Genomic DNA, 22,508 nt, shown 5'->3' with positions numbered 1-22,508 from the left:
ACAAAGCCCTGGCTGGGATGATTTAACTGGGAATTGGTCCTGCTTCAAGCAGGGGGTTGGACTAGATGACCTTCTGGGGTCCCTTCCAACCCTGATATTCTATGATTCTATGATTCTATGATTCTCCAACCCTTTAGCTCTCACCTTGCAGGGGGGAAGAGCTCAGGCCATCAGTTGCCAGGAAACAGGGTGTCTGTCGGCCATTCTCTGTGTCCAGACCCCTGCACACACCTGCCCTCTAGGGCTCTGCAATGATCATACACCCTTATCGCACCACCTAGATACTTAAGAACTTCATAGGGGAAACTGAGGCACCCCCACACTCTTCAGAGGAAACATTAAGAACAGTCCCACTTCGTCACAGTTAGTCTCTAAGGTGCCACAAGTACTCCTAGTCTTTGACCAGTTTCCCAGGCAGAGGTGTTACCTCCCCAGCCCCCTCCTGGCTCAGGTGACAGGCTCTCAGGTCTCCCATCCCCAGTGAAACTCCCCTGCCACATTCCCAGGTCAACACTCCCCCCTCCCTGATGCCCACTCAAGCCTTTCCTAATCTTAATCACTTTGCCTCTGTTAGGGGTTTTTAAGGCCCAGTTTGACAAAGCCCTGGCGGGGATGATTTCATTGGGGTTGGTCCTGCTTTGAGCAGGGGGTTGGACTAGATACCTCCTGAGGTCCCTTCCAGCCCTGGTACTCTGGGATTCTGTGTTTATACACAAACTCCCTGCCCCAAGGGCAGAAGCTGGGAGCGGCACAGAGCTCATCACATTGCACACTCAAGCTCTGGCTCTGCGGTGCTGAGCACCCCCGATTTTCTTGCTGTGGGCGCTTGAGCCCTGGAGTACCTACGGAGTGGGCGCCTATGGACACAGGGTACATTCTGCCACAAGCACCCTGTTGTCTCGTATGGAATTTGTGATCCACGATAACCCCCAGGTCCATTTGAGCAGCGCTGCCACCTAGCCAGGTATTCCCCATTGTTTTGATTTTTCCTTCCCATTTCAAGTGTTTTGCCCTGTGTCACAGAGCGTGGGGGACTCCAGGCCCTGCACCCCTTTTCCTGGGATTCACTGAGACTCTCAGCCAGCCAGTAAAATGGAAGGTTTATTGGACCACAGGAACACAGTCTCAAACAGAGCTTGTGAGTACAACCAGGACCCCTCAGTCAAGTCCTTCTGTGGGAGCAGGGAGCTTAGACCTCAGCCCTGGGGTTCCCTGCGTTCCACCCCCCAGCACCCAACTGAAACTAAACCTCCCCCAGCAGGCTCCCTCCTGCAGCCTCTGTTCACATTCCCGGGCAGAGGTGTTACCTCCCCCACTCCCTCCTGGCTCAGGTTACAAGCTCTCAGGTCTCCCAGTGAAACTCCCCTGCCACATTCCCAGGTCAACACTCCCCCCTCCCTGCTGCGTCACACCCTGTCTTTAGGGAATTTCATCTTGCTGGATTCACAGCAGTTCTCCAATGTGTCAGCGTTGTTTTGAACTCTAATCCTGTCCTCCAAGGGCTTCCAACCCCTCCCGGCCTGGTGTCATTTACAAACTTTATAAATGTACTTTCCACTCCATTATCCACATCATTTATGAAAATATTGAGTAGTACCAGACCCAGGACTGACCCCACGGGACCCCACTAGATACAGCTTCCCAGTTTGACAGTGAACCGTTGATAACGCCTCTTTGAGTATGCTCTTCCCACCTGTTCTGCACCCACCATATAATAACTTCATGTAGACCACGTTCCCCAAGTTTACATATGAGACTGTCAGGTGGGACTGTATCAAAGCCTTACTAAGTCCAAGATCTATCAAGTCTACTGCTTCCCCCAGCTGTTGTAGGAAGAGAGCCTAAGAGATAAGCCTTTGTATCAGAGGCCTGGTATGAGGCCGGAGCTAAAGTAGTGGCCAAGCTTTGCTGATATAAAGCAAAGTTGGCAAAAGTCGGGCTGTGAGCAAACGCCAGGCTCTGCCTGCGAGCAAGTTCACAGACTGCGGCAAGAACAGGGCTGATCTTGCAGAAACGCACATTCCTAAGATGTGCTCGGCACAGCGCATTCACATAGACACGTTCCAGAAGTGTGGTACCAGAACATCCCAGGATCAAGGATGGTACAAAAATATTCCCCAAGGAGAAGAGGAACACACTGACCCCATCCTCCTGGAGCTCTGTGAGATAATTGCTAACAGTTCGGAGACCACTTCAGCCAGTTCCTTAGTTACCCCAGGGTGAATCATGCTGAGGTCCTAGGTGTGACGCAGCAGGGAGTGGGGCAGATTTGACCTGGGGATGTGGCAGGGGAGTTTCACTGGGGATGGGAGGCTTCCCTTGAGGGAAGAAACCTGAGCCTGTAACCTGAGCCAGGCGGGGAGTTGGGGCGAGGTGACACCTTCTGCCCGGGAAACTGGACAAAGGCTGGAGGAGGAGCTGGGGGAAGGTTGGGGGAGATGGCTGGAGGGGTTTCCAGTTTTGGGGAGTTGGCTGGGGAAGCGGAGGGAGCCCCAAGGCTGGGGTCTAATCTCCCTGCCCCCCAGAAGGGCCTGACTAAGGGATCCTGTTTATGCCTGCAAGCTCTGGTTTGAACTGTGTTCCTGTCGTCTCCAATAAACCTTCTGTTCTACTGGCTGGCTGAGAGTCACGGTGAATCGCAGGAAGTGGGGGTGCAGGGTCCTGACTCCCCTCACGCTGTGACACTAGGTTCTCGGGGCTGTTGCCAAGAAGAAGCCCCGCCCTGCTCCTCCCAGGGTAGCTGCACTTGGCTGCTGGCTGAAGTGGTCCCTGTGTGTAGGTGGGGTAGAGCCTGGGATCCTGGGGGTGAAGCTCGATAGAATGATAGAGACCAGGTGGTTGAGGTCCTTTTATTGGGCCAATAAGAGAGATTACCTCACCCACCTTGTCTCTCTAATCTCCTGGGACCAACACGGCTACAGCAGCACTGCAAACAGAGTACAGAATGAGAGAAATATTAACTCGGTTATTATTTGTCTAACTCCCTTCCTTCCTCCCAGTCCTCCGCCCCCCGGACCTCCAGTGTGAGGTTAGATCATGAGCTGGATCCACATGCAAAGTTAATGCACAGCCAGGCCATGAAGTATTCTCTCTGCCAAGCAGGGAAGTTGTGTCTCAGGGCTGACGACGACACAGCGGGAGCCCGCCAGCCTCCCCCACACACTGAGTTCCCCAGCCGAGCGCGGGGCGTTGAATCCTGGGGTGGGTGATGAATGCACTAGTCAGGATAATAACAGCCCATGGGTGTGAAATCTGTCGGAGACCAGCCAGCCCAGCCCAGGGCCCCGAGCCCTGCGGACGTGACAGCTGGCAGCCTGTGGTGTGGTAACAGCGCACATGGCTCAGCCAAGGTGCCCCAAGAGACCTCTGTTCAAACCGTGTCTCAGATCCCTCACCCCCATCGTCTTACTCCTGTGAACAGAAAAGTGTAAAGCTCCAGCAACCTGGGACACCAGGGTCCAGTTCGCACTTGAGCAGCAGTTTTACAGCCAAGGGGACTCGGTGAAATGGAGCTGCCCTGCGGGGTACCGGCCCTCACTGCCTGTGATCAGATGCACTAGATGGAAAAACCAGAGTGTCTGGAATGGGACTGCCACCTGCACTGGTGAGTGTGAGCCCCTGGAGTCACCGCGATCACAGGGCTCCGGCGTCCCACCCTCTAGCACCTCACAGCTCCCGAGTGACCGGCCTTCGCGCCCCCCTGCCGCTCTCCCGGCACTAGCCCCTGGCGTCCATGTTGGCGTCTCAGCCTGTGTCCTAGTGTCACGGAGTCCCCGGGCGATGCTCTGGAACTGCTCCCTACAAAGCCAGGCAGGACTCTGGGGAAGTCTCCTCTCGGGGAGCAGCCTGTCTGCAGGACACACAGCTCACACGGCTCCACCTTCCTGGGTCTGACCTCGGAGCATTCAGCCTCCTCTGCCCCTCCGTGCGCTTCCCACAACGAGTCCGCTCAGGCGGGCTCCTGGGGAAGCCAGAGGGTCCTGCACCCCAACTCCGCAGTCAGACGGGACTCTCAGCCAGCCAGTAAAACAGAGGGTTTATTAGACGACAGGAACATGGTCTAAAACAGAGCTTGTAGGTGCAGAGAACAGGACCCCTCAGCCGGGTCCATTTTGGGGGGCAGTGAGTCAGACAACCACGTCTGCACTTCACTCCATGTCCCCAGCCATCCCCAAACTGACTCTCTCCAGCCCCTCCTCCTCTGGGCTTTGTTCCTTTCCCGGGCCAGGAGGTCACCTGATTCCTTTGTTCTCCAGCCCTTTAGCTCTCACCTTGCAGGGGGGAAGGGCCCAGGCCATCAGTTGCCAGGAAACAGGGTGTCGGCCATTCTCTGTGTCCAGACCCCTGCACACACCTGCCCTCTAGGGCTCTGCAACGATCATACACCCTTACCCCACCCACTAGATACTTAAGAACTGCCTACGGGAAACTGAGGCACCCCCACACTATTCAGAGGAAACATTAAGGAGAGTCCTGCTTCATCACACCTAGTGACAGGTGACCCCTTGTCTCTGGACCTGGCAGCCTGATATGAGGCTCCCTCCGCGAACACCCCCTGCGGTGTAAACCACGGGCCAGACCCAGTGAGGTGTGAGCGCAGGATCCGGGGTCACTGGCGGAGGAGGGAGGGAGGGGAGGGCCCAGACCCAGCGGGGTGTGGGCGCAGGATCCGGGGTCACTGGCGGAGGAGGGAGGAGGGAGAGCGGCCAGACCCAGCGGGGTGTGAGCGCAGGATCCGGGGTCACTGGTGGAGGAGGGAGGAGGGAGAGGGCCCAGACCCAGTGGGGTGTGAGCGCAGGATCCGGAGTCACTGGCGGAGGAGGGAGGAGGGAGAGGGCCCAGACCCAGCGGGGTGTGGGTGCAGGATCCGGGGTCACTGGCGGAGGAGGGAGGAGGGAGAGAGACCAGACCCAGCGGGGTGTGAGCGCAGGATCCGGGGTCACTGGCGGAGGAGGGAGGAGGGAGAGAGCCCAGACCCAGGGGGGTGTGAGCGCAGGATCCGGGGTCACTGGCGGAGGAGGGAGGAGGGAGAGAGCCCAGACCCAGCGGGGTGTGAGCGCAGGATCCGGGGTCACTGGCGGAGGAGGGAGGAGGGAGAGAGCCCAGACCCAGCGGGGTGGGAGCGCAGGATCCGGGGTCACTGGCGGAGGAGGGAGGAGGGTGAGGGTCCAGACCCAGCGGGGTGGGAGCGCAGGATCCGGGGTCACTGGCGGAGGAGGGAGGAGGGAGAGGGCCCAGACCCAGCGGGGTGTGAGCGCAGGATCCGGGGTCACTGGCGGAGGAGGGAGGAGGGAGAGGGCCCAGACCCAGCGGGGTGTGAGCGCAGGATCTGGGGTCAGTGGCGGAGGAGGGAGGGAGGGGAGGGCCCAGACCCAGAGGGGTGTGAGCGCAGGATCCGGGGTCACTGGCGGAGGAGGGAGGAGGGAGAGGGCCCAGACCCAGCGGGGTGTGGGTGCAGGATCCGGGGTCACTGGCGGAGGAGGGAGGAGGGAGAGCGGCCAGACCCAGCGGGGTGTGGGCGCAGGATCCGGGGTCACTGGCGGAAGAGGGAGGAGGGAGAGGGCCCAGACCCAGCGGGGTGTGAGCGCAGGATCCGGGGTCACTGGCGGAGGAGGGAGGAGGGAGAGAGCCCAGACCCAGGGGGGTGTGAGCGCAGGATCCGGAGTCACTGGTGGAGGAGGGAGGAGGGAGAGCGGCCAGACCCAGCGGGGTGTGGGCGCAGGATACGGGGTCACTGGCGGAGGAGGGAGGAGGGAGAGGGCCCAGACCCAGCAGGGTGTGAGCGCAGGATCTGGGGTCACTGGCGGAGGAGGGAGGGAGGGGAGGGCCCAGACCCAGCGGGGTGTGAGCGCAGGATCCGGGGTCACTGGCGGAGGAGGGAGGGAGGGGAGGGCCCAGACCCAGCGGGGTGTGAGCGCAGGATCTGGGGTCACTGGCAGAGGAGGGAGGTGAGGAGGGCCCAGACCCAGCGGGGTGTGAGCGCAGGATCTGGGGTCACTGGCGGAGGAGGGAGGAGGGAGAGCGGCCAGACCCAGCGGGTGTGAGCGCAGGATCCGGGGTCACTGGCGGAGGAGGGAGGGAGGGGAGGGCCCAGACCCAGCGGGGTGTGGGCACAGGATCCGGGGTCACTGGCGGAGGAGGGAGGAGGGAGAGGGTCCAGACCCAGCGGGGTGTGAGCGCAGGATCCGGGGTCACTGGCGGAGGAGGGAGGGAGGGGAGGGCCCAGACCCAGCGGGGTGTGGGCGCAGGATCCGGGGTCACTGGCGGAGGAGGGAGGAGGGAGAGGGTCCAGACCCAGCCGGGCTCTGTGGGCCCAGGTGAGAGCATGGCAGGCTCGGGCAAAGGAGGCAGCGGTAAAGCACCAAGAGGCTGGGCCCGGAGGGACGTGGGAGACGAGGCCGAGATGCTCCGGGGCAGGGTTCAGAGAGTGGAGAATCTGAATTCAGCCCTGGTGTGACCGTGACCCCAGCTCCCCGGCCCGAGTGAGGGGCTGCTCAAGGGGGAGGGTCCTCGGGGAGCAGCTCCCAGGAGCGGGCAGAGGGCTGTGGGGATGGGCGCTCGGGGGGCTGGGATCTGTCTGGGGGACAGAGGTGGCATTTGCCTCTGAGGGAGCAGATCTTGCCCAGGCCGGTGTGCCGGGGCTGGGTGCCAGGGGCAGGGAGGTGGCTCAGGAGACACTAAGCTGCTATGGGGACACTGGGGCAGGAGCTCAGTGGCCATAGTGATGTGTGCAGCGCGGGGACCCAGACGGGCGTATTGGGGCGTATTGGGGGTGTTCGTGGTCTGGGGTGTGGGGGAGGGACATTGGCTAACGGGGGGAGGAGACGTGGTGGGATATGGGGCACCGGCCAACAGGTGTCAGCATCCCTCAGGTGACGGGGGTGGGGCCCAGCCTGGGCAGATGGGCTGACAGCCCCTCTCACAACATTATGGGGCGGGAGCGGTATCATCACTGGGTGCCCCCCTCCCAGGGTGGGGCGCAGTCCGGGTCGCTCTGCTGGGAGGGGAGGACGCAGTCGTCATGAGGTTGGGATTTGCGGACACTGGACATTTCTTTCCCTCCAGGGTTTTGTACGACGGCAGGAAACTGGCCCCCGTCGGTCTCTGCTGCCTCCGCACGGACAGAGTTTGTTGTTGGCGAGAGGGTTTGGGTGACCTGTCGCCCGGAGCAGTACGAGGGGCCCCCGGCTTGGATGCGGTGTACGGAGACGGCTGGGCGCGTGGAGTGGGACACGAGCCATGTGAGCTGTGTGGGTGAGTTCTGCACAGACGGGCTGCAGGATGGGCTGGGGGGATTCGAACCCAGGACCTGAGGTCCCCTGCGAGGCTCTGCGCAGGTGCGAGGCCCATGGAGCTCAGAGAGCTGGATGGGGTGGAGGTCTCTGCTCTCGTGACATTACCCCGCTGTCAGGAGAGCGGCACCCAGGGGCCAGTTCCCATCTCAGGACCCCAACCATCGGGGTGGGCGTTTGCCCTGCCTGACCCCTCGGGCCCTGGTCGCGCCCTGCGGGGGGCGTGTGCCTGAGGCAGGAGAAGCCCCAGGCTGGGCAGAGGGCGATGCCCCAAGGACATAAACCTTCCCAAAGGAGCCTTGTGGCTGAATCGTGCCCTCACCGCCCCCACCATGAGCTGCCTGGGGCAGCCCCCGTCCCTGCCGGGCTCTTCCACTGTGTTCAGACCCCTGGTGCTTCCAGAAGCGGCTGAATTCGTTCGTTCACAGCCCTGGCCCACAGAGGGGGCAAGTAAGCCCATGGGTCGGACCAGTGAGAGCCGGGAAAGCCCGGTTAGACCCCCACCCCCGCAGGGCTCCACAGGCCAGGCCTCGTGCTCCGGCCCTCCTTCTAAATGGCCCAGGCGAGGGGGCGCCAGCCCGTCCCGGGGTGATTATCCCCCAGCGTCAGACATCTCCCAGCCGGGCTGCCCCAGCCCTCACTAACACCACACCCCTTTCCTCTGGCAGAGAAATGCCCCCGGCCCCAGTGGGACCCCAGACTCCGGTTTGTGCCAGACCGGCCGTTTTATGGCCAGAATGAAGAGACGACGCTGAGCTGCCCTGGGGGGTCCCAGCCTTCGCCCTCTGTGATCATATGTGTGAGACGGGGTCAGACCCGGGGTTACTGGGCTAGGTGGGACCGGGGCACATGGCGCCCTAACACAGGGAACGTTACCTGTGCGGGTAAGTGAGGACACAGCGGCTCTCGGCCCTGGCCAGCTCCCTGCTCGCGCGGCTGGAAACCCAGCTGGGGCGTGGGGTAACTGAGACCCGTCCGGGCGCACACAGAGCAGGGGAGCGGGGAAGGCCTGAGGTCAGGGGTCAGTGCCTGCGAGAGGAGCCCACGAGGCCAAGGCACATTGGGGGAGGGGTGGGGGGGGCTTTAAGGGTATTTTTTAAAGACTTGTAGCACCTGAAGCCAGCAAAGCCCCCTTGGGCCCAGCCAGCCCATCCCCCGGCCAGGGCAGGATTGTTCCCAGCAGGGAGTTCCCCAGTGTTCTGAGCGGCCCAGTGTTAACTGCTTCCTCCACACCCCCAGAGAGGATGCCACTCCTGGGGGGCGGGGGTGTCCCTGTCAGGACATCTGTCACAGAAACTGGCAGTGCCAGGCTGGACCGGAGCTGTGCTCCATCGAGCCCCGGATCCTGGGTCCAAACTAGCGGCTTCAGACAGAGACATAGGAACCCCCCAGGAGGGAGCGATGGGGTCACCTGCCCCAGGGAGAGTCCCCACCCCCCAGTCAGAGGTTGGCTCACGCCCTGGAGCAGGAGGGGCAGGTCTGCTCCCAAACATTTCTCCTGCTGTTTAGTCTAAGCTCTCCTCGTTCCACCCAGTGCGCCCAGCTACAGTCCCCCCAGATCAAGGCTGTCTGCAGACTCAGGCAGACATCACCGCATCACTCACACTCAGGGCACTTTTCAAGTTCTTCTTTGCAGCCCACCGGGCTGGAAGCAGTGTTTTAACGAGCGTTGGGATTGTTGTCATCCGTGACAGGGCCTTAGGCACGCGCCTGCAGTGCCTGGGCCATAGACCAGCCCTGCCCCAGGGCATGTCCGGCCCCTCTGACAGGGAGCCGCGCCCTGGGATCCCAGCAGCACCCCCTGTTTTCAACAGCCCCTCAAGCCACTGTGAGTGGCCTCTCGGGTAATATTTAAAAACCGCACACTCCAGCAGGAGTGCTGGAACCACCCCCGCTCTGCCCCTTCCCCCCATGACCCAGCCCCCGTTCGCTCGCTGCTATTCCCCTGTCTCCCCTGCCCGAGTGGGGAGGGACTCGCCTGCGGAGCCACCGCTGGGAGCTGCAGCGCCCGACGCAGGTAGGAGGCAGCCCCGGCTGAGGAGGGGCTGGCGCGGGTGGTGACTCAGCACCTCCCTGCCGCCCCCACCCGCAGTAACTGGACTTTGCGTGTCCGGTCAGCAGGTCTGACAATCCCAGCATGCATTCTGCTGCCGCTCGGGACCGCCTGGCGCAAGGCCTGTAGTCTCCATGGGCTGCGTCCCTGCCTCACTGCAGCCTGCATGTGCCCTGGGGCAGGGAGCTCCAGACTCCCGCTCCCACAACGGGCTGTGTCCTGCTTGGCTGCCGAGCGATGGAGGTTCCGACGGGAGCACCGGGGGTGTTTGCAAAGGGGGTGAGGTTGCCTGGGAGAAAAGGAAATCAGGCTTGGATCAGACCCCCCCCGGGGCTCAGTTAGGCGATACTGATGGTAATCCTGTGTCCTCTGTGGTGCCTTCCACCCGAGGAGCTCAGACGTTGGTGGGTTTGGCCTTTCACCCCGCTGGGGGTGGGGAGCAGGGGCTATTTGACTGGAATGCCTTTGCAGAGCTCTGTGCGTGCGGAAGGGGCAGGAAAGTAACCCTCATGCCGGTGCTTATTCTCTAGTGATCCCCCGGATCATCCCAGGGGCCCTGGAGATTTCACCCGTCACCATCAAACTGCACTGGACTTGTGAACCCCCCGAATCCTGCCAGGGCAGCTGGAAGATACGGGCCCAATGCTGGCTGGTTGGACCCCTGTCAGGCCCCTGCCGGAGACCACAGCACACCACCAGCGAGCAGCCATTACAGGGACTGGAAGGAACAGTAAGGTGCAGCTCCCTGCACCCCTTCACCTCCTACAGAGTCACCATCTCTGGGGGCTACCCATCGACCGTCCTTTATAGCCAGCGGGTCCACACGAGTGAAACAGGTAGGGGAGGTGGGGGAGTCACCCCGTGGCTGTGAATCCTGGGCTCGCTGCTGAGTATGGGGGCAGACGGGCCCCTGTCGCTCTGCAACTCAACCCGCCTGTCCGAGCAACTGAGCAGGCTTAGCTGGTGATCGGGGCCCTGCCTGGAGGTTGAAGGGGGGGCTCAGGAGAAAGGGGTGTGGGGCTCATTACAGCAAACAGAGTCCCCCAACCGCATCTCCCTCCCCATCTCCCCAGGACAGCCCTGTGGGGTGAGCCTGGAACCTGAGGCTCGGTGCGGGGGGATCCCATGGTGTGTTCGGGGCTCTGAAGGCCCAGGAGTGGGACGGTTGGGAGAGGAGCCACTAGCTGCCTTAGCCCAGCTTGCCCGCCTTCCCAGCAATCCGTCCATCCAGTCCAGTCCCGGTACCACGCCCCTCACTGTGGTGTCTGAGCCCCTCGTGCAGCCAGAGCAGGGGCAGGAGCTCTGTGTCTCTGCTGCCAGGGGCTGTCAGGGAGGAGCTGTAGGACGCTGCCAGCTCCTCATGCCCAGCCAGCCAGCATTGCCCAGGAGAGGTGGCAGGGCCTGGCCCTCACCCTCCTGCAGCAGGGACCACCCAGAACGGTGATCCCTGTGCCGGGAGCCCCCCGACCCCACAGTGCTCTGCACACGGTGCCTCATCCTTGGGCCCGGTCAGTGACCTGGGATTCCTTCGCTTTCAGCCCCAGACCAACCCGAGATTGAGCCGCTGGATCCCAGCACCAAAACCTTCAGGTGGAAGCAGCTGCCGCCCTGCAAAGGGGCGATCGTCGGGTACCAGGTAGCGGGGCAAGCGACTCGCTGGGATGCCTCTGGAGGGTGTCTCATAGAATCATAGAATCATAGAATATCAGGGTTGGAAGGGACCCCAGAAGGTCATCTAGTCCAACCCCCTGCTCAAAGCAGGACCAATTCCCAGTTAAATCATCCCAGCCAGGGCTTTGTCAAGCCTGACCTTAAAAACCTCTAAGGAAGGAGATTCTACCACCTCCCTAGGTAACGCATTCCAGTGTTTCACCACCCTCTTAGTGAAAAAGTTTTTCCTAATATCCAATCTAAACCTCCCCCATTGCAACTTCAGACCATTACTCCTCGTTCTGTCATCTGCTACCATTGAGAACAGTCTAGAGCCATCCTCTTTGGAACCCCCTTTCAGGTAGTTGAAAGCAGCTATCAAATCCCCCCTCATTCTTCCCTTCTGCAGACTAAACAATCCCAGCTCCCTCAGCCTCTCGTCATAAGTCATGTGCTCTAGACCCCTAATCATTTTTGTTGCCCTTCGCTGGACTCTCTCCAATTTATCCACATCCTTCTTGTAGTGGGGGGCCCAAAACTGGACACAGTACTCCAGATGAGGCCTCACCAGTGTCGAATAGAGGGGAACGATCACGTCCCTCGATCTGCTCGCTATGCCCCTACTTATACATCCCAAAATGCCATTGGCCTTCTTGGCAACAAGGGCACACTGTTGACTCATATCCAGCTTCTCGTCCACTGTCACCCCTAGGTCCTTTTCCGCAGAACTGCTGCCTAGCCATTCGGTCCCTAGTCTGTAGCGGTGCATTGGATTCTTCCATCCTAAGTGCAGGACCCTGCACTTATCCTTATTGAACCTCATCAGATTTCTTTTGGCCCAATCCTCCAATTTGTCTAGGTCCTTCTGTATCCTATCCCTCCCCTCCAGCGTATCTACCACTCCTCCCAGTTTAGTATCATCTGCAAATTTGCTGAGAGTGCAATCCACACCATCCTCCAGATCATTTATGAAGATATTGAACAAAACCGGCCCCAGGACCGACCCCTGGGGCACTCCACTTGACACCGGCTGCCAACTAGACATGGAGCCATTGATCACTACCCGTTGAGCCCGACAATCTAGCCAGCTTTCTACCCACCTTATAGTGCATTCATCTAGCCCATACTTCCTTAACTTGCTGACAAGAATACTGTGGGAGACCGTGTCAAAAGCTTTGCTAAAGTCAAGAAACAATACATCCACTGCTTTCCCTTCATCCACAGAACCAGTAATCTCATCATAAAAGGCGATTAGATTAGTCAGGCATGACCTTCCCTTGGTGAATCCATGCTGACTGTTCCTGATCACCTTCCTCTCATGTAAGTGCTTCAGGATTGATTCTTTGAGGACCTGCTCCATGATTTTTCCAGGGACTGAGGTGAGGCTGACTGGCCTGTAGTTCCCAGGATCCTCCTTCTTCCCTTTTTTAAAGATTGGCACTACATTAGCCTTTTTCCAGTCATCCGGGACTTCCCCCGTTCGCCACGAGTTTTCAAAGATAATGGCCAAGGGCTCTGCAATCACAGCCGCCAATTCCTTCAGCACTCTCGGATGTAACTCGTCTCAGCCCGGGGCACGGTCTGAGTGGGCAGGGACAGCGAGAGAGGGAGGGAGATTCAGGGGGCATCGTCCAGGTGTCGTTATCCATCTCTGCTGCCCTTCCCGCAGCGCCGAGCCCTGCCCCAGAGCGAGGGGCACCTCGCCCCACTCTCCAGCTGCTCCATGGCCCTCCCTGAGCTTTCCCCCTTTATGGCCAGTTGGGAGTTTAAAACTACCCAATCCCTCCTGTCTCCAGCATTGCATACATCTTGCTGCGTGCCCCTGTGCTGCGGGCTCTGACCCAGATCCTGCGAGTGCAACATGCAGCTCCGTGCCCCTGTGCTGCGGGCTCTCGCCCGTCCCCTGCCTGGCACAGCATGCAGCTCCATGCCCCAGCACTTCCTTGGGGGACACTGACAAATGGGGGACCCCTGTGAGGGGGAGGGGCCCTGGGCATTCGCCCTACCTGAGCAATGCCCGTCTTGCTGCCCAGGTGGCCGTGCTGGCTGCCGCAGAGGAAGAAGAAACTCCCGGTGTTGCTGGGCAGCTCTGCCGTGCTGGGGGGGGAGGGAGAGAAGGAGGGTGAAGTCCCTGCTGGCACAGGTGAAGTCCCTGCTCAGACAATTCCCTGCAGCGTGGGGCTTGTGCCCATTGTCAGGTGGGGCTGGGGGTCAGAACCGCTCCTCTCCAGAGCCGCGTTCCTTTCTCTAGCTGAACATCACGGCCAGGAGAGAGTACAACAGCAGTTTCCTCGAGGTCGAGAAGCTGCGAGTGAATCAGTCGGTCACCAAGTACCTGCTGCACCCCTGGAGACACGGGACCAACTACACGGTGACAATCCAGGGCCTGACGGCTGCCGGCCTTGGGCAGGAGTCGCGCTGGGACTTTGAAACCAACATCTCTGGTAGGGGCCTCCCTGCTCTAGGATGAGTCTGAGGGGGCCGAGGACCAGGGCACAGACCAAAAGCAACTCCCTGAGCTCTCTGGCGTGGCTCCCGGCCCCTCTCCTTTCCCGTGGCGCTGTGTCCCAGGGAGAGCACAGGCCCAGCGTGCCCAGCTGAGCAGGGTGCGGCGTTACAGGCTGGGCCCGCATGGTGCACCCCTCCATGCTGGGCACTCCCTTACCCCCAGGGCAGGCACAGCATGGGCAGGAGCAGGGGTGTTTATGCCCAGACAGCCTGTCAGTGTTCCTGAGCCATGCCTGGCAGCACCCCCAAAATGGGTCGGTGCAGACTGAGACCCGGCGTTGACTCCAGGGCAGTTCTGTGCTTCTGGCTGTCAGATGGGCCCTTCCTGTCTCCCCAGACAGCATGCAATGCTGCCCGCTGACGCTTTGCCTGTCGGTTAATCCCTGCAGAGCCGGCCATCCCCCCCAGCGTCACCGCCCTGAGCGTCTACAGCATCTCCCCGTCGAGCGGGACGGCTCTGCTCCCGCTGCAGCCCCTCCCTGGGCTCCATGGACCCATCAGGTACACGCAGCTCAGGCAGGGAGTATTGCTCCTACCCGCAGCAAACCCACCCCTGGAATCAGCGAGAGGTCTTCGCAGCCAGAGGCCTCAGCCACACACAGCACGTCACCACGCCCAGGGGTGCGCTTAGACCACCCCGGCCTGGGCGCCAGCAGCGCCTGGCTGTGGCCACGTGGCTGGACGGTGTCCGGAGGTGTTGCTGGTCATTATTAGTATGTGTGTGTCGTATAGCGCCGAAAGGGGTGCTGGGCACTTCGTAGAGGGAACGGGACGCCCAGGCCCCTTCCCCAAGGAGCTTTCACCTAAACCTCAGACCAACCCCCGTGGGTGGGGTGACTAGCAGTAGGGGGATGGGCTGGGGAGGTTTGTTCTCCACGGCTTTGTCCAGTCTGGTGTAAACACCCAGCGATGGGCTCCCCCATTCCCAGACGGTTCCCCAACCTGGACCAGCCTGCGGCAGGAATTTTCTCTGACAATCACCCTGCGTTTCCCCTGTCACCCCTTGTCATGGCATCCCCGGGCGATGCTCTGGAACTGCTCCCTACGAAGCCAGGCAGGACTCTGGGGAAGTCTCCTCTCGGGGAGCAGCCTGTCTGCAGGACACGCAGCTCACACGGCTTCCACCTTCCTGGGTCTGACCTCGGAGCATTCAGCCTCCTCTGCCCCTCCCTGCGCTTCCCACAGCGAGTCCGCCCAGACGGGCTCCTGGGGAAGCCAGAGGGTCCTGCCCCCCAACTCTGCAGTCAGATGTGACTCTCAGCCAGCCAGTAAAACAGAGGTTTATTAGACGACAGGAACATGGTCTAACACAGAGCTTGTAGGTGCAGAGAACCGGACCCCTCAGCTGGGTCCATTCTGGGGGGCAGTGAGCCAGACAACCACCTCTGCACTTCACTCCATGTCCCAGCCAGCCCCAAACTGAAACTCCCTCCAGCCCCTCCTCCTCTGGGCTTTGTCCCTTTCCCGGGCCAGGAGGTCACCTGATTCCTTTGTTCTCCAACCCTTTAGCTCTCACCTTGCAGGGGGGAAGGACCAGGCCATCAGTTGCCAGGAAACAGGGTGTCGGCCATTCTCTGTGTCCAGACCCCTGCACACACCTGCCCTCTAGGGCTCTGCAATGATCATACACCCTTACCCCACCCCCTAGATACTTAAGAACTGCCTAGGGGAAACTGAGGCACCCCCACAATATTTAGAGGAAACATTAAGAACAGTCCTGCTTCGTCACATACCTCAGCCCCCACCTGGCTAACCCCTCCTCTGCCCCGTTCAGTTCCCCCTCAGCCCCCCCTGGCTAACCCCTCCCTTGCCCCGTTCAGTTCCCCCATTCCCCCTCAGCCCCCTCCTGGCTAACCCCTCCCCGCCCCGTTCAGTTCCCCCTCAGCCCCCGCCTGGCTAACCCCTCCCTTGCAGGGAGTATCAGATCATTGTGTCTGCGATGCAGAATGGCAGCGAAGCGGACGCCTGCTGCTCAGCAGGTCTGCAGCCCTTCAACTCCAGTCTGGAGCGCGACATGTACCTGGCTGCCGTGCTCCCCGCGCACAACCTCACAGGCCCGACTGACTTTGTGCTGGGCGACGGGGCCCATCACTATGGGTACTACAATGCTCCCCTCCGCCCCCACAGGAACTACACGGCTGTCGTCCGCGTCGTCAGCCGCTGGCACCAGGTAGCTCTCGATTCCCCTGGCACGCTGACCACTCCTCTGGGGTTCCCAGGCCAGGGGCTGCCCATGCTGCAGCGGGCAGGCTGGGAGGTGGCAGCTGAGGGCTGGGGTATCAGAGACGGGGAGGACCTGGCTGGCCACCCCATGCCCGTCTCCAAGCAGTGCAGCGGGATGGCCCCTGTGGGTGGGATACTGCTCCCGCCCCTTCGCACCGTGGAGGCTGGGAACGGCCTGTTGGGCCACATCTAGTCCATCCTTTGCCCACCCCACAAGCTCCATTGGTCCCTTTTGTTAGGATTTGTCCAGCCCAAAGCCAACACTCCTGAGATGGGGCTTCCAACATTTGCCCTTGCCACAGGCCGAGACATTGCAGGGAGTGTTATCTAATGGTTAGAGGAAGAGGCTGGCACCCAGGACTCCTGGGTTCTATTTCAGGCCATGCTGATGGTTTGCTGTGTGACCTGGGCAAAACTGAAATAATAGAATTTATTTTCTCTAATTTGAGCTAATCTTCAGGATTTTAGGACATCAGCCCCCGTAATATCCAGGTGCAAAGTCACTGAGCCCAGCTCTGCCTCGGTTTCCCCATCTGTAAAGTCAGGACAATATCTTACAGGGAGATGATAAGGGCTGTCGATTAATCGCAGTTAACTCACCCAATTAACTCAAAAAATGAATCATGATTAAAAAAATTAGTCACGATTAATCGCAGTTTTAATCGCACTGTTAAACAAATGTATTAAATAGTTTTGGATGTTTTTCTACATTTTCAAATATATTGATTTCAATGACAACACAGAATACAAAGTGTACACTGCTCACTTTATATTATTATTTTTATTACAAATGTTTGCACTGTAAAATGATAAACAAAAGAAATTGTATTTTTCAGTTCACCTCCTACAAGCACTGTAGTGCAATCTCTTTATCATGAAAACAACTTACAAATGTAGATATTTTTTGTTACATAACTGGACTCAAAAACTAAACAATGCAAAACTTTAGAGCCTACAAGTCCACTCAGTCCTACTTCTTGTTCCGCCAATCGCTAACACAAACAAGTTTGTTTACATTTGCGGGAGATAATGCTGCCTGCTTCTTGTTTACAATGTCCCCTGAAAGTGAGAACAGGCGTTCGCATGGCACTTTTGTAGCCGGCATTGTAAGATATTTACATGCCAGATCTGCTAAACATTCGTGTGCCCCTTCATGCTTTGGCTACCATTCCAGAGGACATGCTTCCCTGCTGATGATGCTCGTTTAAAAATAATGCGTTAATTAAATTTGTGACTGACTTCCTTGCGGGAGAATTGTATGTTCCCTGCTCTGTTTTATTTGCATTCTGCCACATATTTCATGTTGTAGCAGTCTGGGATGGTGACCCAGCACATGTTGTTCATTTTAAGAACACTTTCGCGGCAGATCTGACAAAACGCAAAGAAGGTACCGATGTGAGATTTCTAAAGACAGCTACAGCACTCGACCCAAGGTTTAAGAATCTGAAGTGCCTTCCAAAATCTGAGAGGGACGAGGTGTGGAGCAGCTTTCAGAAGACTTAAAAGAGCAACACTCTGGTGCAGAAACTACAGAACCCGAACCACCACAAAAGAAAATCAACCTTCTGCTGGTGGCATCTGACTCAGATGATGAAAATGAACCTGCGTCGGTCCGCACTGCTTTGAATCGTTATCAAGTAGAACCCATCATCAGCATGGAAGCATGTCCCTGGAATGGTGGTTGAAGCATGAAGAGACATTTGAATCTTTAGTGCATCTGGCACGTAAATGTTTGCAATGCCAGCTGTAACAGTGCCATGTGAATGTCTGTTCTCACTTTCAGGGGACATTGTAAACAAGAAGCAGGCAACATTATCTCCTGCAAATGTAAACAAACTTGTTTGTCTGAGCGATTGGCTGAACCAGAAATAGGACTGACTGGACTTGTAGGCTCTAAAGTTTTATATTGTTTTATTTTTGAATGCAGTTATTTTTTGTACATAATTCTACATTTGTAAATTCAACTTTCATGACTACAGTATTTGTATGAGGTGAATTGAAAAATACTATTTCTTTTGTTTTTTTATGTGCAAATATTTGTAATAAAATAAATCTAAAATGAGCAGTGAACACTTTGTATTCTGTGTTGTAATTGAAATCAATGTATTTGAAAATGTAGAAAACATCCAAAAATATTTAAATACATGGTATTCTGTTGTTGTTTAACAGTGCGATTAACGGCTTGACAGCCCTAGAAATGATGTTTGTGAAGCACGCAGTGATCCGTGCCTGGAGCCCTTATCTCAGGGATCACAAGGCATTGATAGAAATGGCTAGTTTGGACTCATCCCTCTCTGTCTCCTCCATAGATGGAGAAATCCAGCTGTGTGCGCTATGACTTCTCCGTCGGTAAGCAGCCCATTGTGGCTTGGCTTTGACCCAGTGCCAGGGAGAAATCCCCTCCACACCCTTCCTTTTATTAGGAACTCTTGTTTACAGCTCAGTAGAACTAGCTTGGACCCCGACAAACGGGCTCTGCCATGCTGGGGGCAGACGGCTTACCCCCGAACCTGAAAGACGAGATCAGCGCCCCAGGGGTGGGTAGAGCCAGCCCCACCGTGACACTTAGCCTGGCACCCAGCAGTGTGGAAATCACCTGGAACCTGAGGGCCACTCAGCTGGGCACAAGGGGGCCGATTGCAGCCACCCTCACCTCGAACAGGGAGCTTCTGCCCGCAGTGACCAGTTGTTCCAGCATGCTGTGCTCAGGCTTGATCTGACGGTCGTACCACAGAGACCACCCGTCCCAGCACTGGCTTCAGCCTGGCTGTGTGGTCCAAGGTGAAGCATTGCATGCTGGGTCACATGGCACTGGGCGGTCCAGGGGACAGGGCGCTGCACCAGCTCACAGATTGAGCTGGGTTTAGGCCCAGCTCTGCCGTGGACCATCTGTGTGACCTCGGGCAAATCACTTCACTTCTCTCCCTCTCCCCCTCGTCGTCCTTGTCTATTCCAGTGCAAGTGCTTCGGGGCAGGGGCTGCCTCCCTGCATGTGTGTGTGCAGCCCCCAGTGCAGCGGGGCCCGGAGCCTGGCTGGGGCCTCTGGGCACCACCGTCAAATGACACACACGCAGTCGCAAAGGGCTGGGAGTGGCCATATGGGTCACACCTGGGGTCCCTGCCCTAGCGAGGGTAATGGCAGGTGCCAATGCTCTCCTGGGCACCTGGCTACGCTCTGTGCCTGGCTGATGTCCCATGGCAGCTGTGCACTGTGCGAGCCGTGGTTCTGCCAGAGACCCGCAAGATGCAGGCTGGCTCAGCGACTTGGCCGGAGTCTGCCACATGCCCACTGGTTCTGGTTCTGTTGCTTGCAGGAGAGGCCCTGACTCCCCAGCGTGGGGGCCTGGCGGTGGCCGTGGCAGTGCCGGTGGTCCTGGCCCTGCTTGTCGCAGGGGCCCTGCTGCTGTGGTTCGTGCTCTCCAGGTCAGTGTGACTGAGTGGGTCCCAGGGGTCACATCCTGCACCCCTCCTGCTCGACAGCTGGGAACCCAGCTCCTCAAGCTGTAGGGGTGGTAGTGCCAGGAGGCGAATCCCATGGGGTGTGACGGACAGTGCCTGGGGTAGCTTGTCCCTGAGTCCCTCGTGTCACGGAGTCCCCGGGCGATGCTCTGGAGCTGCTCCCTACGAAGCCAGTCAGGACTCTGGGGAAGTCTCCTTTCTGGGAGCAGCCTGTCTTCAGGACACACAGCTCACACAGCTTCCACCTTCCTGGGTCTGACCTCGGACCATTCAGCCTCCTCTGCCCCTCCGTGCACTTCCCACAGCGAGTCCACCCAGGCGGGGTCCTGGGGAAGCCAGAGGGTCCTGCCCCGCAACTCCACAGTCAGATGTGACTCTCAGCCAGCCAGTAAAACAGAGGTTTATTAGATGACAGGAACATGGTCTAACACAAAGCTTGTAGGTACAGAACGGGACCCCTCAGCTGGGTCCATTTTGGGGGGCAGTGAGCCAGACAACCACGTCTGCACTTCACTCCATGTCTCCAGCCAGCCCCAAACTGAAACTCTCTCCAGCCCCCCCTCCTCTGGGCTGTGTCCCTTTCCTGGGCCAGGAGGTCACCTGATTCCTTTGTTCTCCAACCCTTTAGCTCTCACCTTGCAGGGGGGAAGGGCCCAGGCCATCAGTTGCCAGGAAACAGGGTGTCGGCCATTCTCTGTGTCCAGACCCCTGCACACACCTGCCCTCTAGGGCTCTGCAATGATCATACATCCTTATCCCACCACCTAGATACTTAAGAACTGCCTAGGGGAAACTGAGGCACCCCCACACTATTCAGAGGAAACATTAAGAACAGTCCCACTTCGTCACACCTCGACCCTCTCGCTCACCAGAAAGCAGCTAAGGGGCATCGGGGTCAGTACATTTCTTTTCACCTGGCCCATGGCTGAGCCAGACACGCCTCCTAGTTGGCACCCGGGTCATTGGCCTGGTAACATGCCCTCCGAACTGGCCTTGATGTGCCTGAGGACAGAGCACCCGGCACTGCTGGCTGGGCAGTGGGACAGAGCCTCTGGTATTGCATAAACTCCAGATGCAATCCAGCCACCGATGGAAGTGACTGAGTCACCGGTGTCCCCTGGCCCTTCAGTGACCTCTCCATGGTGTGGGAAACCTAGTGGGGGTGGCAGCCCACTTCCTAGTGCCAGAGTTTAATTTGTAATGAAAGCAGTGCCAGGGCTCAACTGATGGGGCAAACCCAGAGGTGCCGGGGCTCTGAACTGCCAGGCCCAGAGGTGCCGGGGCTCTGAACTGCCAGTCCCAGAGGTGCTGGGGCTCTGAACTGCCAGGCCCAGAGGTGCCGGGGCTCAGTCCTGCCAGGTGCAGATAGAGTGACCAGATGTCCCAATTTTATAGGGACAGTCCTGATATTTGGGCCTTTTTTTTATATGGGCTCCTATTACCCCCCACCTCCTGTCCCGATTTTTCACACTTGCTATCTGGTCACCCTAGGCCCAGAGGTACGGGGGCCCAGCCCTGCCAGGCCCAGAGGTGCCAGGGCTCTCAACTGCCAGGTGCAGAGGTGCCGGGGCCCAGCCCTCCCAGGCCCAGAGGTGCCAGGGCTCAGCCGTGGCACAAATGAAGCCCTGCCTAATGCACAGACAGCGACATCCCAAACCACATTGGCAGGGACTGTGGGGGACGCATGTCTTGCGGAGCTGGGCATGAACAAGGCTGCCAGTTCTGCTGCAGGGCTGTGAGCTGGCTGCTTTCAGCAGCACCAGAGCGACTGTAATTCACAAAGTACAGCCCCTCCCTGGGCACGGCTCCCGTGCGGTTCCAGACTGCCTGCCCTGCCCACTGGAACGGCCCCTGCCTGGGCAGCAGAGCCAGAGCCACCTGAAGGCCCAAGCAACTCCGGGGAGTGTGGCCTAGCCCCGAACGCTGCATAGCGGGGTCTTGGGGGGTGAGGCTTGGGCACCTGCACATCCCAGTGTGCCATGGGCCAGGCTCTTTGGAGCAAGGCAGAGCACTGCATCCTGGGGGCTGAGGTGGACTGGCCAGGCTGATTGACGCCGACGACAGCAGGGGCTGTTACATGGGCTGCCTTTGGCCTGCAGGCCCCAGGAGAAGCCACAGCCAGCTGGGGGGCATTCCCAGGGCATCGGGGGACATGCTCTCCCCTCTCAGGCTCTCCACTGCTCATCCAGGGTCTCACCTTGCTAATCTGCAGGAAGAAGCGGGACGAGCCAAAGGACAAGAGCAACGGGGCAATCCCCCTGAAGAGGAACCGAGGAGGTGTGGGCAGAGCGAGGCCAACCCTGGCCCTGTCTGGATGTGCTGGCAGATCAGTACACAGGCTGAGGGCTCCTAATGCCCTCCCTGGGATGGGGACCTGGCCGGCGGGGAGGGTGATGCCCTTACAGGGGTTGGGTGCCCTGGCTGGCAGGGGATGGGGATGCACTCCCTGGGACCAAGGCCTGCCCTGACCGGCGGAGGGAGGGACACTCTCACAGGGATGGGGGGCCCTGGCCAGAAGGGGATGCTGACACCCTCCCAGGAATGGGGGGCCCTGGCCAGCAGAGTTGGTGATGCCAGCCCAGTTCGAATGGCAGAGCTCCCAGGCCTCAGGGACAGGCTAACTCCTGGTTTCTGGATCCCAGCAGGTGCAAGCAGGCTGCGCACTCAGATCCCGGTGGCTGAACTGCTGGAGTCTCTGAAGCGGTTTAAGAGAGCAGAAATGGAGGAGGAGGGGGCAGAGGACGACGCAAATCCTGAACGGCCCCCAGTGGGGCGCGATGCGGAGTACCAGGTCAGTGCCAGAACTCACTGCACATTTCAGTCTTACTACGCTGCAGTGAGGCTGTAGGGCACGTCTACATGGGGAAATAGCTCCCCTTTGGGACACTCTAATTCCAGAATGGCCCTATTGGGCACTGTTTCAGAGTGGCCACATTGTTAGACCCACAGCAGGGGCCTCCCTACAGGATGGGGGAGCAGGCAGATACTGGACACAGTGCTGGTATATAATACTTTACGTACTTTTTATTGCTTATAAAATAAACCTTACTTACTTTACATTTATATCCCAAGCATACTACCCCAGAGTTCGTAGTTAGAAGTTCCGATGGTTAGTTGAGGTTTTTTTAATTACAAGATGCAGGAAGTTCACAAATACTGCACCTTATTTAAACCGGGCTTTGGATTCATAAATGACTTTAAATTGCCAATGTGTGAAGCCTTCATTTATAATTTACTTTGTGATGTCATTAGTTTTTGTTTTTGTTGTTAACACGTAATGCACGTACTTATGTTAAGCATACTTCATTTACACTAGGCCTTAA

General features: G+C 58.5%; 1 protein-coding gene across 1 annotated transcript in view; it reads left to right on the top strand.

Moving 5' to 3' along the window:
* The first annotated feature begins 3,160 nt into the window (after positions 1-3,160).
* LOC141987915 (receptor-type tyrosine-protein phosphatase epsilon-like) overlaps positions 3,161-22,508 on the top strand; it is a 45,936-nt gene continuing 26,588 nt past the window's right edge. Inside the window, exons 1-12 of the mRNA XM_074953751.1 lie at positions 3,161-3,604; positions 7,066-7,254; positions 7,961-8,176; positions 9,876-10,181; positions 10,884-10,981; positions 13,247-13,439; positions 13,893-14,004; positions 15,418-15,673; positions 18,036-18,075; positions 19,041-19,149; positions 21,398-21,462; positions 21,828-21,976. Of these exons, the coding sequence (XP_074809852.1) occupies positions 7,194-7,254; positions 7,961-8,176; positions 9,876-10,181; positions 10,884-10,981; positions 13,247-13,439; positions 13,893-14,004; positions 15,418-15,673; positions 18,036-18,075; positions 19,041-19,149; positions 21,398-21,462; positions 21,828-21,976 (1,605 nt within the window). The 5' untranslated portion in view covers positions 3,161-3,604; positions 7,066-7,193. The remainder of the gene's footprint in view (positions 3,605-7,065; positions 7,255-7,960; positions 8,177-9,875; positions 10,182-10,883; positions 10,982-13,246; positions 13,440-13,892; positions 14,005-15,417; positions 15,674-18,035; positions 18,076-19,040; positions 19,150-21,397; positions 21,463-21,827; positions 21,977-22,508) is intronic.

This window comes from Natator depressus, chromosome 5, assembly GCF_965152275.1.
Source record: "Natator depressus isolate rNatDep1 chromosome 5, rNatDep2.hap1, whole genome shotgun sequence".
Taxonomy (NCBI): domain Eukaryota; kingdom Metazoa; phylum Chordata; order Testudines; family Cheloniidae; genus Natator; species Natator depressus.
Note: the sequence above shows the minus strand (reverse complement) of the source record. Positions and strands in the feature narration are given on the sequence as shown.